The following is a 15,825-nucleotide window of genomic DNA, read 5'->3' as shown; positions in this document are numbered from 1 at the left end:
GGTGTATAAATACAATGGAATATTATTCAGCCTTAGAGAGAAATCCTGCAATTTGTGACAACATGGATGAACCTTGAGGACATTATGTTAAATGAAATAAGCCAGTCACAGAAGGCCAAATACTTCATGTTTCCACTCATATAAGTTATCTAAAATAATCAAACTTGTAGAAGCAGAGAGTAGGATGATATTTGACAGGATCTCGCAGGATGGGAAAATTGGGAGTTCCTATCAATGGGTATTAAGTTTCACTACACGTATAAGAGTGAATTCTAGAGAGCTGCAATAGAACACTGTGCCTTTAGTTAACAACACTGGATTGTATACTTGAGAGTTTGAGTGTAGCTCTCATGTGAAGTGTTCTAACAATAAAGAAGAGGAATTTTAAAAATTAAAATGTTTAAACTTCTAAAATTAAAAACTCTTGAAGCAAGAAAATTAAATAGGAAAAAGAATCAAGGAGAAATAGGAAGAAGGAGAAAATATTTTTTAAAATCTTCCTTGAGATAAGAAAATACATGTTTTATCCATTAAATAAGAATAGACTGTTATAAAAAAAAAAAGGCTATTCGAAGAACAATGAAATGCAATAGCAGAATGGAAAACTCAGTAAAAGGATTAAAATATTAAGTTGACATTTACTAGAAAAAAAAAATAAGAAAAAAGGAGGAAAAAATGAGAAAATAAAAAAGATTAAAATTCAGAGGAAAAATGATAAGATAGAAGAACAGTATATGAAATCCAACATCAAATAATAGGAGTTCCCTGAAAAGATAATGGAAAAAAGGAAGAAAATTATCAAAGAAATAATTCAATAACATTTTTCAAGCTATAAATTATGAGTTTCCAGGTTAAAAGGACCATAGTGTGCCTAGTGCAGTAGATGAAAAACACCAAGGCACAGCATTATGAAATTCTATAACACCAGGGAGTGGAATAAATGGAATGGACTTATGCAGTTTGGTAGCATTTGAGATTAAATAGATTTAAATATATATAGAGACTGGGAGTAGTGGCACATGCTTGTAATTGCAGCACTTTGGAAGGCTGAGGCAGGTGGATCACTTGAGGTTAGGAGTTCAAGACAAGCCTGGCCAACATGGTGAAACTCTAGCCTCTACAAAATACAAAAATTAGCCTGGCATGCTGGTGGGTGCCTGTAATCCCAGTTATTCAGGAGTCTGAGGCAGGAGAATCACTTGAACCCAGGAGGCAGAGGTTGCAGTGAGCCAAGATCATACCACCACACTCTAGTCTGGGCAAGATACCAAGACTATCTCAAAAAAGCTTGTGTGTGTGGTATGTGTGTGTGCATGTGTGTGTGTGTGTGTATGTGTGTAAAACTAAACAAATGAGGAAAAGGATTTGTATTGACTCCAGGAAAAACAAAAGGTGGTCTTGATATACCACCAGAATAAACAGCATTTTTATAACATTTTGTCATCCTAATGTCTACATGAATATTAATCTAACTTAATTTGTGATATAACAATATGGGGACAATGGGAGAGGTAGGAAAGGTGGGGATAGCCTTATTCTTCCATAGTGGGAAGTCACTGGAAAGCTTAAAACTGATATTAAGTAATAGCAGTTTATGGACAGTTGTCCCTTGGTATCCATAGGGGTTGGTTGCAAGACTTCCCTTGGATACCAAAATCTGTGGATGCTGAAGTCCCTAATATAAAATGCCATGGTATTTGCATGTAACTTATGCACATCCTCCTATATACCCTAAATCATCTTTAGATTACTTATGGTATTTAATACAATGTAAATGCTATATAAACAGTTGTTATACTATATTGTTTAGAGAATAAGGACAAGAAAAAAAAAGTCTGTATATGTTGAGTATGGATGCAATTTTTTTCCTGAATATTTTCAGTCCATGATTGGTTGAATCTACAAATGTGGAACTCATAGATACAAAGGGCTTACTGTACGTTATTTAGTGATATTATTTTTAATGGCACATAGGTATAACATATATAAAATATTACAGGCAGCTCACATGTGTGTGCTACCTGTCTCTTAGATCAATAATCCTATGGTACAAAAGTCTAGAAAGGAAGACAGGGTAAGAGAACCAGAATAGAACATAGACTATTACTACATTGCTCCATCAGGCTTATTTTTTTTTTCTGTCTCATCCAAAACCTTCTTCAATTATAATACCATCATTTGGTATGGGCTGGGGACCTAAGGTGAGGCAGGGGGGTAACCCATCATTTGTAGGCTGTTGTTCAAAGTCTTACACTATTTCTTCTCTGCTGTTTTAGACTGGGAGTGTCCCAACTTAGAAGAACACATGCAGTGGAAGAATTCTACTCTTCTGGATACCAGTAAAGCAGTAGTGATAGAGAAGGCACCACAGTTTTCAAATGTCTCTGCAATTTTAAGTGAGTCACACATACAGGAGAACATTTCTTATCTATGTTGGAAAAGCAAAGTATTTTTTCTCTTGAATGATTTCTAAACTAAGTTTATCAGTTGGATTGCCTTTGGCTACAGATAATATCTAATAATAGTATAAGTATGTATGAGTTTATCTTTTTTTTTTTTTTTTGAGGTGGAGTCTTGCATTGTCACCTGGGCTGGAGTGCAATGGCAAGTTCTTGGCTCACTGCAACCTCCACCTCCCAGGTTCAAGCGATTCTCCTTTCCCAGCCTCCCAAATAGCTGGGATTATAGTTGCCCATCACCACACCTGGCTAATTTCTGTATTTTTAGTAGAGACAGGGTTTCACCATGTTGGCCAGGCTAGTCTCAAACTCCTGACCTCATGATCCACCCACCTCGGCCTCCCAAAGTGCTGGGATTACAGGCGTGAGCCACTTTTTTTAATTAAAAAAAAATTTAGCTTGGGGATCTTGCTACGTTGCCCAGGCTGGATTTGAACTCCTAGGCTAAAGTGATGCTCCTGGTTCAGCCTCCCTACAGGCATGCCACTGCCCTGGGTTGGGTTTACTTTTTCAATAACTTTTTAAAATTTGAGATAGGGTCTCACTCTGTTGTCCAGGCTGGAGTGCAGTGGTACAGTCATAGTTCACTATGACCTCTAACTTCTGATCTCAAGTGATATTCCCAGTCTTAGCATCCCAAGTAGCTAGGACTATAGGCATGTACACCCCCAATCCGCTAATTTATTTTTATTTATTTATTTTGAGACAAAGTCTTGCTCTGTCACTCAGGCTGGAGTGCAGTGGCATGATCTTGGCTCACTGCAACCTCTGCCTCCCAGGTTCAAGCAATTCTTTTGCCTCAGCCTCCCTGGTAGCTGGGATTACAGGTGCATGCCACTACACCCAGCTAATTTTTGTATTTTCAGTAGAGATGGGGTTTTTCACCATGTTGGCCAGGCTGGTCTTGAACTCCTGACTTCAGGTGATCTGCCTGCCTTGGACTCCCAAAGTGCTGGGATTACAGGCATGAGCCACCGCACCTGGCCACAAGCAGCTAATTTAGACAATTTTTTGTAGAGATGGAGTCTTGTCATGTTGCCTAGGCTGGTCTCAAACTCTTGGCCTCAAGCATTTCTTCTATCTTGGCCTCCCAAGGTGCTGAGATTACAGGCATGAGCCATTACACCCAGCCTTTTATAACTTTTTATTTTGAACTATTTTTAGACTTTTCTTTTAGTCTTTCTTTTTTTTTTTTTTTTTCTGTTACATGATCCTATCCTGGATCCCATGTCACATTTAATTGTTATTTCTCCCTAGTCTCCTGCAGTTTGTAATAGTTGCTCAGTTTTTCAGATTACTGATGAGTTATTTTGTAAAATGTCCGTTGGTTAGGATTTATCTAGATGTTTCCTCATGACAGGATTGAAGTTGTGGCCAGGAGCAGTGGCTCACACCTGTAATCCTAGCACTTTGGGAGACTGAGGTGGGAGGACTGCTTGAGGCCAGGAGTTTGAGACCAGCCTGGGCAACTTAGCGAGACCCCTATCTCTACAAAACATAAAAAATGAGCCAGATGTGGCGGTGCGTGCCTGTAGTCCTAGCTACTCGGAAGGCTGAGGTGGGAGGATAAGAGGATCACTTGAGCCCAGGAGGTCAAGGCTACAGTGAGCTATGTTTGTACCACTGAATTCCTGCCTGGGTGACAGAATGAGAATCTTCTCCAAAAAAAAGCGGGGTAGGGGAATGAAGTTATGGAGTTTTTGGTAAGAATACCACAGAAATGATGTTTTGCCTTTGCAGTGCCTCATATTATATCAAGGGGTTCGTGATTACTGGTGATGATAAACTTCATCATTTGGTTAACCCAGTATCTGCTGAATTTCTCCAATTAAAAATTGCTGTTTTCTCTTTGTAATTTTTGAATATCTACAAAAAGATAGTTTGAGACTGTAAACTCTGTTTCTCCTAGAACTTTATTTCACTGATTTTAGCAGCCATCAGATGAGTCAGCTGACTTCAACCCATGTTACTGTGGTGTCTGTCTAATGGTGATTTTTTTAGTCTACTCTTTCCTGCTATTTTTATTAATTGGAATTCTGTAAAAGAAGAACTTTCTCTTTTCTGCTGTTTGTTTATTTATTTGGTTTCTTATTCACTGTATACTCGTGGATATTTATTCTATGGTTTGAAATCCAATACTTTCATCATTTATTTATTAAATTTATTTATTTATTTAATTCTAGTATATAGAGAATTTTCAGAAGTGTTAACCCAGGCCCCTGTAAGAAACACATTTAGTAAATAAATTACAGCATTTATGTACAGTTCTTTTTGTCTTTAGCATTACAGCATCCAGTCAAAATACTAATTTTCCAAAGTTATGTAAGTTCATTTTCTCCCCACTGCTCTTAGCATATGAGAACTTATTCACTTGTAATAAGTATAGTTAGACTTATTTATTATTGTTGGTTTTACTTTTGCATTGACCTTTCCTGTTTGGTTTTGTCTATGTATTCAGGAATGTGAAATATTACTGTGGTTTTTTTTTTTTTTTTTTTTTTTTTTAAGATGGAGTTTCGCTCTTGTTACCTGGGCTGGAGTGCAATGGCGCGATCTCGGCTCACCGCAACCTCCGCCTCCTGGGTTCAGGCAATTCTCCTGCCTCAGCCTCCTGAGTAGCTGGGATTACAGGCACGCGCCACCATACCCAGCTAAGTTTTTTTGTATTTTTGGTAGAGAAGGGGTTTCACCATGTTGACCAGGATGGTCTCGATCTCTTGACCGCGTGATTCACCCGCCTTGGCCTCCCAAAGTGCTGGGATTACAGGCGTGAGCCACCTCGCCCGGCTACTGTGGTTTTAATAGTCATAGCTATATAAAAACGTATTCTCAGAAAATTATCACTTTCTCCTTCTTCCAGCTACCATTCTTCTCTTCTTTCTACCCCTTTCTCACCTACCCTCTATGGGTAACTGGTCTTTATAGTTCTTGGCTTATCCTCCCTGTGTTTCTTTTGTACAAAAGGGGAGATATCTGTGTATTTCTTTATATCCTCCTCTTTGTTAAATGAAGGGTAGCACGCTGTATAGCTACTTTTTTCACTTTGATTTTTCCGCCTAATAGTATGTAGTAGAAATCACTCCACGTTGGTTTACTTAGAGATCTTCCCCTTATTTTTTACAGTTGCACAGTACTCCACTGTGTGGATGTACTTTTGTTTATTCAAAAATACCTATAAATTGGGTATTTAGATATTCCCCCAATATTTTGCCACTATAAACAATACTTAATGAATAAACTTATGATATATATTTTCATGTTATTGGCAGTGTGTCTTCAAGGTAGATTTTCAGAGGTAGAATAGCTGGGTCAAAAGGTAAATGCATATATTGTTTTATTGGATATTGCCAAATTTTCCTCCAGAAGGATTATAACAGTTTGCATTCCCAACAGCAATGTGTCAAAGTGCTGGTCTCCCCATATCCTTAACAAGAATGTGTTGTCATATGTTTTTTAATTTTTGCTACTCTCATAGGTGAGAAATGGTATCTCTGTGCTATTTTAATTTGTACAGAGATGGTATCTCTGTGCTATTTTAATTGTATGTTTAAACTCACAATAATATAATGTCCATAATTATATGTGAGTTTAAACATTTTGACGTGTTTAAGTGTCATTTTTATTTGAAGAATATTGGTCTTTTGTCTGTGACCTTTTGTTCATATGTTATGAATATTTTCTCCCAGTTTGTCAGTTGTCTTTTTGTTTATGGTATTTTTTGTCATGCAAAAATTTTTTATTTATATTAGGTTTATGTTTACCAGCCCAGAGCTAGTGTAGCAACTCAATAATATCATCAAGATCATAGGCTTTTATGTCAACATACAACCAAGTGTACTGGCTTGTTACCCCATAGTTGCAAGGTGGTTGCTAAACCTTTAAGTGTCACAGCCATGTTTCTGGTAGAAAGAAAGAGAGGGGGCAGGAGTAGCCACACATATATCTTTTTATTGGAAGAAGAAAAGCTTTCCCAGAAATTCCCAGCCGATCTCTACTTTGGTCTATTGGCCAGAACTGGGTCATGCATCTAGGGAGGCTGAGAAACCCTGCTTTCCTATCCTCTATTGTGGTAGAAGGCAAGGAAAATGGAGAAGGGGAGTAGGAATGGATATTGTCTGCCCACCTATTAGTGCCTGCCACTAAGCAAGGGGCATATTAGTCAAAGAACTAAACATTGAGTTAGAGGTCCTTTATTGGAAAGTTGATAGCTGTCTAGATGGCAATGTTTCTACAGTGTTTGAAGGCCTTGTCTTCTGTATTATGTTTAGTTTGGCATCTCCTTTGCTGAAATAAAGTGCTCAAAGAAGCAGCCTGTCTCTTTAGCAAATGTTTTGGTTAGGATCCTTGTCCCGTGCAAATGTCAAAAAATATAACAATATTAGGTTAAAAAGGGAATTTGTTACCACATGTACCTGAAAAATTCAGTAATAAATCAGGTAAATATATGCAACTTGATCCAGGGTTTCAAATGATACCAGTAGGACCCAATTCCTCTCTATCTCTTGGCTCTGGATCCCTCTATGTCAGTTATGCTCCCACTCAAGTCCCTTCATAGAGCAACTCTTGCTAGCTCTAGGGTTACATACCCTCAGGCTCAAATCCATTTTAAAAAGTGTTTCTCTTTCCCAAGTATTTGAACAGAAGTCCTGAACCTTATACATGGGCTTAATTAGTTTATATGCCTTTCCCTGAACCAGTCACTGTGTCCAGGGAGATGCAGAGCTCAACTGCATTGAGTTCAGGCTATGCCTAAATCATCAGGAAAAACAAAATAAAACAGGTGACTGTTACCAGCAAAAATAGAGTAGATGCTGGATGATAAGTGGCCACTGTAGCCTTTATGTTCTGAGAACCTCCCTTTTAGGAAATGCTTAAAAGCATTATTTACTTTGTCTATGCTTAATTGGGGAGATTTTAAAATTCTATTCTAACATAAGCAAAGTGCCACAGCCACTAAAGATTTTAATTTCTTTAGACAACTATACTCATGGTTCTTTATATTCCTAGTACTATCCTAATGTACCTGAGGCATTCAAATGTGGGTTGGCAGAAATTCTCTTGACTAATCAATCTACTAGTATGTGTTTCTATATATTTGGTATTCAACTAGTATTTGACTATTAGTTTTGTAAATCTTTTTTTTCAGATGGAGTCTCACTCTGTTGCCCAGGCCAGAGTACAGAGGTGTGATCTCGGCTCACTGCAGCCTCCACCTCCTGAGTTCAAGCGATTCTCGTGCCTCAGCCTCCCAAGTAGCTGGGATTACAGATGCATGCTACCACACCTGGCTAATTGTTGTATTTTTAGTAGAGACAGGGTTTCACCATGTTGGCCAGACTGGTCTCAAATGCCCGACCTCAGGTGATCCACATCCTCGGCCTCCCAAAGTGTGGGATTACAGGCGTGAGCCACCATGCCTGGCCTAGTTTTGTGATTTGACCAGTTATTTTTTTCTTATATAAAATGGGGATAATGAATTGATATATTTACATGACAGGATTATTGTAAGAATCAAGTAAGATAATAGATGTAAAAAGACTTCAAAAATTATAAAGAACTATTCAAATACAAGGGAGAGATTCCTGTATCTCATAAAATTTTGCAACATTTTTTGCTTTGATATTTTGAAAATATTTTTACCTAATTTAAGTGGCAGACAGAAGAAACAATATTAAAAAAGTTATGAAAATAAACTACACTTGGGGGGAAATACTCGTTTTTACCTAATTTTTGCCTCTGGTTTGTCTTTGAATTATATTTCTTTTTCTTTTTTCTTTTTTTTTTTTACTTTAAGTTCTGGGATCCATGTGCAGATCTTGCAGGATTGTTACCTAGGTATACACATGTCATGGAGGTTTGCTGCCTCTATCCCCTGGTCACCTACATTAGATATTTCTGCTAATGTTAACCCTCCACAATCTCCCGACCTCCTGCTATCCCTCCCCTAGCCCTCAAACCCCAACAGACCCCAGTATGTGATATTCCCCTCCCTGTGTCCATGTGTTCTCATTGTTCAACACCCACTTATGAGTGAGAACATGTGGTGTTTGGTTTTCTGTTCTTGTGTCAGTTTGCTGAGAATGATGGTTTCCAGCTTCATCCATGTCCCTGCAAAGGACATGAGCTCATCCTTTTTTATGGCTGCATAGTATTCTGTGGCATATATGTGCCATATTTTCTTTATCCAGTCTATCTTTGATGGGCATTTGGGTTGGTTCCAAGTCTTTGCTATTGTAAATAGTGCCACAGTGAACATATATGTGCATGTGTCTTTATAATAGATCGGTTTATAATCCTTTAGGTATATACCCAGTAATGGGATTCCTGGGTCAAATGGTATTTCTAGTTCTAAATCCTTGAGGAATTGCCACACTATCTTCCACAATGGTTGAACTAATTTACACTCCCACCACAGTGTAAAAGCATTCCTATTTCTCCACATCCTCTCCAGCATCTTGTCTCTAGATTTTTTAATGATCACCATTCTAACTGGCGTGAGATGGTATCTCAATGTGGTTTTGATTTGCATTTCTCTAATGACCAGTGATGATAAGCTTTTTTCATATGTTTTTTGGCCACATAAATGTCTTCTTTTGAAAAGTGTCTGTTCATATCTCTTGCCCACTTTTTGATAGGTTTGTTTTTTTCTTATATATTTGTTTTAGTTCTTTGTAGATTCTGGATATTAGCCCTTTGTCAGATGGGTAGATTGCAAAAAATATTTCCCATTCTGTTAGTTCTTGGTTCACTCTAAGGATTGTTTATTTTGTTGTGCAGAAGCTCTTAAGTTTAATTAGATCCCATTTGTCTATTTTGGCTTTTGTTACCATTGCTTTTGGTGTTTTAGTCATGAAGTCCTTGCCTATGCCTATGTCCTGAATGGTATTGCCTAGGTTTTCTTCTAGGGCTTTTATGGTGTTAGGTCTTATGTTTAAGTCTTTAATCCATCTGGAGTTAATTTTAGTGTAAGGTGTCAGGAAGGAGTCAGAAAGTTTCTGCTTTCTGCACATGGCTAGCCAGTTTTCCTAACACCATTTATTAAACAGGGAATCCTTTCCCCATTCCTTGTTTTTGTGAGGTTTGTCAAAGATCAGATGGTTGTAGATGTGTGGCATTGCCTCCGAGGCCTCTGTTCTGTTCCATTGGTCTATATCTCTGTTTTGGTACCAGTACCATGCTGTTTTGATTACTGTAGCTTTGTAGTATAGTTTGAAGTCAGGTAGCATGATGCCTCCAGCTTTGTTTTTTTTTTTTTTTTTTTGCTTAGGATTGTCTTGGCTATGCGGGATCTTTTTTGGTTCCATATGAAGTTTAAGGTGGTTTTTTCCAGTTCTATGAAGAAGGTTAATAGTAGTTTGATAGGGATAGCATTGAATCTATAGATTACTTTGGGCAGTATGGCCATTTTCATGATCTTGATTCTCCCTAACCATAAGCATGGAATGTTTTTCCATCTGTTTGTGTCCTCTCTTATTTTCTTGAGCAGTGGTTTGTAGTTCTCCTTGAAGAGGTCCTTTACATTATTTGTTAGTTGTATTCCTAGGTATTTTATTCTCTTTGTAGCAATTGTGAATGGGAGTTCACTCATGATTTGGCCCTCTGTCTGTTATTGGTGTATAGGAATACTTGTGATTTTCGCATATTGATTTTGTATCCTGAGACTTTGCTGAAGTTGCTTATCATCTTAAGGAGATATTTTGGCCTGAGACAATGGGGTCTTCTAAATATACAATCATGTCATCTGCAAATAGAGTCAAATTGTCATGATTGTGTATTTAGAAGACCCCTTCCTCTTTTCTTAATTGAATACCTTTATTTCTTTTTCTTGCCTGATTGCTCTGGCTAGAATTTCCAATACTATGTTCAATAGGAATGGTAAGAGAGGGCACCCTTGTCTAGTGCCAGTTTTCAAAGGGAATGCTTCCAGTTTTTGCCCATTCAATATGATATTGTCTGTGAGTTTGTTGTAAATAGCTTTTATTATTTTGAGATATGTTCCATCGATACCTAGTTTATTAAGAGTTTTTAGCATAAAGCACTGTTGAATTTTGTTGAAGGCCTTCTCTGCATCTATTGAGATAATCATGTGGTTTTTGTCTTTGGTTCTGTTCATGTGATGGATTACGTTTATAGATTTGCATATGTTGAACCAGCCTTGCATCTCCGGGATGAAGCCTACTTGATCGTGGTGGATAAGCTTTTTGATGTGCTGTTGCAATCAGTTTGCCAGTATTTTATTGAAGATTTTTGCATCGATGTTTATCACAGATATTGGCCTAAAATTTTCTTTTTTAGTTGTATCTCTGCCAGGTTTTGGTATCAGGATGATGTTGGTCTCATAAAATGAGTTAAGGAGTATTCCCTCTTTTTGTATTGTTTGGAATAATTTCAGAAGGACTAGTACCAGCTCTTCTTTGTACATCTGGTAGAATTTGGCTGTGAACCTGTCTGGATGTGGATTCAATTATATTTCTAATAGATTGTTTTTATTTTCTTTCCTAGGTACCTCTTCAGAAGACTATCAGAAGTGTCATAGAAAAACGTAAGAACTAAAAAATTTTAAATCGTATTGAGCTTTTGAAACCCTATTTTATAATAGTTTTATAGCAAGTATGATTGTCCACAAACTCAGGTGTTCATTTATTATTTGTTGAGGACTCATCATGTGTCAGACTTGTTGTAATTGCTAGGGATATAGTAGTGAACAAAATTGATTAAAAAATCTCTGCGCTCAGCAATGATAGCAAAAAGGAAAAGTCGAAGAAAAATTCAAGAGGGATAGTCAATAATTTTTAATGACAAATTGGAAGAAGTTGAAATTCAAGTTGGCCCCCAGCCCTCTGACTTAGGAAATTGCATGAAAACTTATTCACTAGGTAAGAGAACACAAATGAAAAAGCAAGAGTGGGTTGGGGTGACACTGAGGTACTGATAGTACTTTAAAGTGGAGATGTCCAGCAAGGAGTTGGATGGCCCAGCCTGGAGAGCAAGGGAAAAGTCCTGGGCTGAAGGCATAGTTGTCTCCTTAGGAAAGTTTGTAGAGTGAGAAGAGAGTAGCGTTAGTATAATAATACTATTATTATAGTATTATTATAATAATACTATTATTATACTAACGCTACTCTCTTTATAAATGGCCTCTTTATAAATATGCCACATCTAAATGGTGAGAAGTTTCTGAAGAAAAGAAAATCTGTTACTGTTGTTTTTGAGTGATTGTCTTTTAGTAAATTACAATGAAAATTGTAAATATAAATGACTAAGTCACTTAAAAAATTTCTTCCACAATTTATAATGTAATATATTCTTAAGAAGGATAGAGTGATATTTGGATAATAATGATACCAGATTTGAGTGCCTATTATCTACTAGACATCTGGCATTCTCTTTATTTAAGTGGCACATTCACAAAGTAAAATCTCTACAACTTCGACATAGTAGCTAATGGAGAAAGGGAGTTTTATTTATATTGCTATAACTTCTTTGAGATCCACTTTAATGACTGTTGCATATGTATTTACATGGAGCAAATGTAATAAAACACTTGATCAAGTGTAACTGATACTATTCCTGTCTCATCTAAATACTGACCTCTCTTTGAAAAATAAAACCTACTACTTACATGTACAAAGAAAATATAGCTTTGTTTTTTTAAACTAACTCATCTAAAGTTCTCATAAACCCTCATCACTCTTCTTCCCTATTTAGCTGGGAAATCATGAGTTAAACTTACTTATTGTCATCCATTTACTTCCAGTTAGAAGTCTTTTTTGGGTGAATGCTGAATCTTGGATTTTATCCCCATTCCATAGTCCTGAGAATGGCATATTGGTAGGTGATCATATCCCGTTATCTACCTGGGCAGTCTCAGTATGTGCCTGTTTTTCTGGCCTAATTCTTAATAGAGTACGCTTGTACTCTCAGAAATGTTCCAGTTTAGAAAAATAGTCACTCTAAATGTAGGTGTATAGGGATAGGGGCAGACTTTAAGTAGCCTTCTAGCAGGGCTGGGGAAAGGGTAAGATTGGGACCTGAGGGTATCTGGAATCCCATAAGCTGTCTCTGGATTTTTACTGATTGATGCTGCAAGGTTTCTAGACTGGTTCTATACCTGGTCTAGGCTCCACTGAAAAAAAATCATTGACTCATAAACTTAAGGCCTTATTTAGGACCTGAGGTCCTCCATTGCTGATTTTTACCTCACCTTGGTTTCTGTTGCTTTCCCAAACCCTTTGAGTCTCATTGAAGTATCTGGACTATGATTAGGTGACTTTCTGCAATCTTTGTAGTAGAGTCACCTCACCCCAGCACTCCTATTCAGGTGTTTTGGCTATAAATTTGGCCACTTTCTTCATTGCGTGTGGTGTATGGAACCTTGAGAACTTGTTCTCAATGCACAGGAATGAAGAGAATCTCAGAAGGGCTAACGGAGGTCCCCTCTCTGCCTGAACATCCCCAGCTCTTCTTGTTGTTTCCACCCTGTGTGGACATCTCCTAGAGTTCTAAACATGAAATTTGGTACATACCCCCTCTCCTTTTGGCTTTCTCTTCACCTCTTCTAATGTCATCTTCCCACTTATTACCCCTATCTTTGTATTTTGGGCTTGAGGGGGAAAAGTCAGCTCCCACTGTCTGTTTGTTTTCTAAGTCTTTGTCCCCGCTTTCTTTGTGATAATGCTCTAGACTGCAAGATGTAGAGGAGGGATCTATCTTTGTTAACTTCCTTAGCTTTTTCTGTATCATATGGTTGTCTTAGTCTGCTTTCTGTTGCTTATTACAAATACCTGAAACCGGGTAATTTACAAAGAAAAGGAATCTATCTATCTATCTTTCTTTCTTTTTATTTCTTTCTTTCATTTCTTTATTTCTCTTTCTTTCTTTCCTTTCTTTTCCTATTCTTTCCTTTCCCTTTATTTTCTTTTCTTTTTCTCTCTCTCCACCCCTCCTTCTGTCTCTCTGACTTCCTTCCATCCATCTATCCTTCTTCCTTTCTTTCCTATCTTACTTTATTTCTTTTTCTTTCTTTTTTTTTTTTTTTTTTTTTAAGAAACAGAGTCTTACTCTGTTGCCCAGGCTAGAGTGCAGTGGCACCATCCTAGCTCACTGTATCCTCAAACTCCTGGGTTCAAGTGATCCTCCATCCTCAGCCTCCTGAGTAAATAGGACTACAGGCATGTGTCATCATGGCTGGCTAGGAATTTATTTCTTAAACAGTTATGAAGGCTAAGAATTCTAATGTCAAGGGGCTGCAGTTAGTGGGGACCTTCTTGCTGGTGAGGACTCTGCAGAGTCCTGAGGTGGCAAAGGGCATCACATAGCAAAGGGGCTGAGCGCAGTAGCTCAGGTCTTTTTCCTCTTGTAAAGCCAATCATACCATTCCTGTGATAACATATTAATCCATTACTCCATTAATCCATGAATGGTTTAATCCATTTATAAAGGCAGAGCCCTCATGATCCAGTTACCTGTTAAAGGCCCTGTCTCTCAATACTCTCACATTGGGAATTAAATTTCAACATGAATTTTGGAGGGAACAAACATTCAAACCATAGCAATGGCTAATAGTAGAATTCTGTAGTTGTGTTTTAACTTACATATGTTAATAGGAACTTGAGGAATGTAGCAGAATGTTAAATGTGGTTTTCATGGTGTCTTAGAGTTTGGACAATGACCTTATAGATGAAAACAAATAGTTGTCAAGTACCCCCATTCCTTATTCTGTGTAGAATTATCTATGTGCAGTTTGTAAAAGGTGAGATCAAAATCCAATTCTACCAGCATTTGCCCATTACTCATCTCCAAACTAAGAAAAGGCTAAGAATACTTGGAAAGGATGCAAAGTCCAAGAATGCCTATTGTAAGGCCGATTGCCTCGCTGGGAGCTCGGACACACACCCCCACCCCCTTTTTTCCCCGAAAGCTTGGACAAGCTCGGGCATGTTCCCTTCTCCCTTTCTCGCACAGCCTGGCTTTTCCTTAAAGAACACAGTATGCAAGCAGGGTCTTGTGATTCTAGCCAATAGCAGCCAAGTCTTTCTAGCCAATAGCAGCCGAGTAATTCTAACCAATAGCAGCCAAGTCCTGTATGCAAACAAAGGCTTGTAACCTTACCCAATAGTAGTCCTGCTCTCCCACAACCAATCGAGCTCCTTCACTCCCTATAAAACCCCACATCTGAGAGGAGTCTGTGCAACTTCTCTGGACCCTCCTGTCGGGCTGCAGAACCTCGCCCGGGAGCCTGAATAAATTCCTTTCTATTGGATCTTCTTGTCTTGGCCTCAGTTTCTTCCTTTTAAACTCAGCAAGAACCCAAGAACAAACCTCACACCTATTCCTTTGATAAGAGTTATTATTGGTGTCATATGGAGGGAGTGAGGAGACTTCCCCCTCACCTCAACACAAGTGAGGAATCTCCAAGAGAACCATTTGAAAGGTTCAACATATGTCCCTGGGAGTTAGTTTCTGACTCATACCTGATAACTCTAAAGGCAAGAGAGTCTGTTAGGTGCTTTGGAATGGCAGAATAAAGAGGAAGCTAGATATACTTTTAGAGTTTGACATGACAAAGATTTGTGCATAGTGCCTATAGGTCAAATATGGATTCCATAGAAGGGGAATAATTATGGATAATCTTGAAAGGGATTATGCCCAATATGACTTCCTGCAAAGGATGAAGTAACCTCACTCAAAAGTGGTTGGGTGTTCTGTCATCAAAGGCAAAAGCTGAGGAGATGATAAAAAGCAGCAAGTGAGAGAGCCCCAGTGATAGGTAAACCTCCAAAGAACTTTTCAGAATACTTCAAGTTTGAAAGAGTCCACATTTGATTATCTTTCATACCCCAGAGATACCAATGGCACATAACAGTATCAGTCAAGATTGAGAAAGACCTTTCCTGTGCATTTCTAGAACTTACTGTAATTCACTGCCAGAGGAACCAAAAGAGTTAACTTCCAAATAGGTAAGAGAAAAGAACAAGAAATAGAGACTAAAACGATGGTGATTGCTCTTCCTACAGCATATTCTGAGTCTAAATCAAGCCCAAGCTGAGAAAAAGAAAAAATTTAAATTAGATAAGAAGAGTTTGGAGCTGTCATATTACACTGAACTTTGTGTTACCTAAAAATAACTATTTATTATAAGAGAGTGCCAGAAAGGCATTAGTAAAAAGAAATCTACCTGAAAGTTCATTCAGAGGCAAGAAAGTAGTATTTTGACAAGATGGGTTTAAAGGGAAATATGAAAGAATAAAATTATCTCTGTTTACTGAGTTCAACTATTCAATTAATCAGTATAGGAATTTAGAAAATCCCCTTCTCACCTTTGATTTCAACTGCATTTTCTTGCTAGGGACTCAGAAATCCCATT

General features: G+C 37.8%; 1 protein-coding gene across 3 annotated transcripts in view; it reads left to right on the top strand.

Moving 5' to 3' along the window:
- Positions 1–15,825, top strand: part of MEIKIN (meiotic kinetochore factor) — a 104,548-nt gene that overhangs the window by 27,523 nt on the left and 61,200 nt on the right. For all 3 annotated transcript variants that reach the window (XM_012446840.2, XM_064366235.1, XM_064366234.1), the window contains 2 exons: positions 2,277–2,396; positions 10,962–11,001. In XM_012446840.2, the coding sequence (XP_012302263.2) occupies positions 2,277–2,396; positions 10,962–11,001 (160 nt within the window). The remainder of the gene's footprint in view (positions 1–2,276; positions 2,397–10,961; positions 11,002–15,825) is intronic.

This window comes from Aotus nancymaae, unplaced genomic scaffold, assembly GCF_030222135.1.
Source record: "Aotus nancymaae isolate 86718 unplaced genomic scaffold, 86718_ANA_hifiasm-v0.15.2.pri h1tg000064l_1, whole genome shotgun sequence".
NCBI classification, from domain to species: Eukaryota; Metazoa; Chordata; class Mammalia; order Primates; family Aotidae; genus Aotus; species Aotus nancymaae.
Note: the sequence above shows the minus strand (reverse complement) of the source record. Positions and strands in the feature narration are given on the sequence as shown.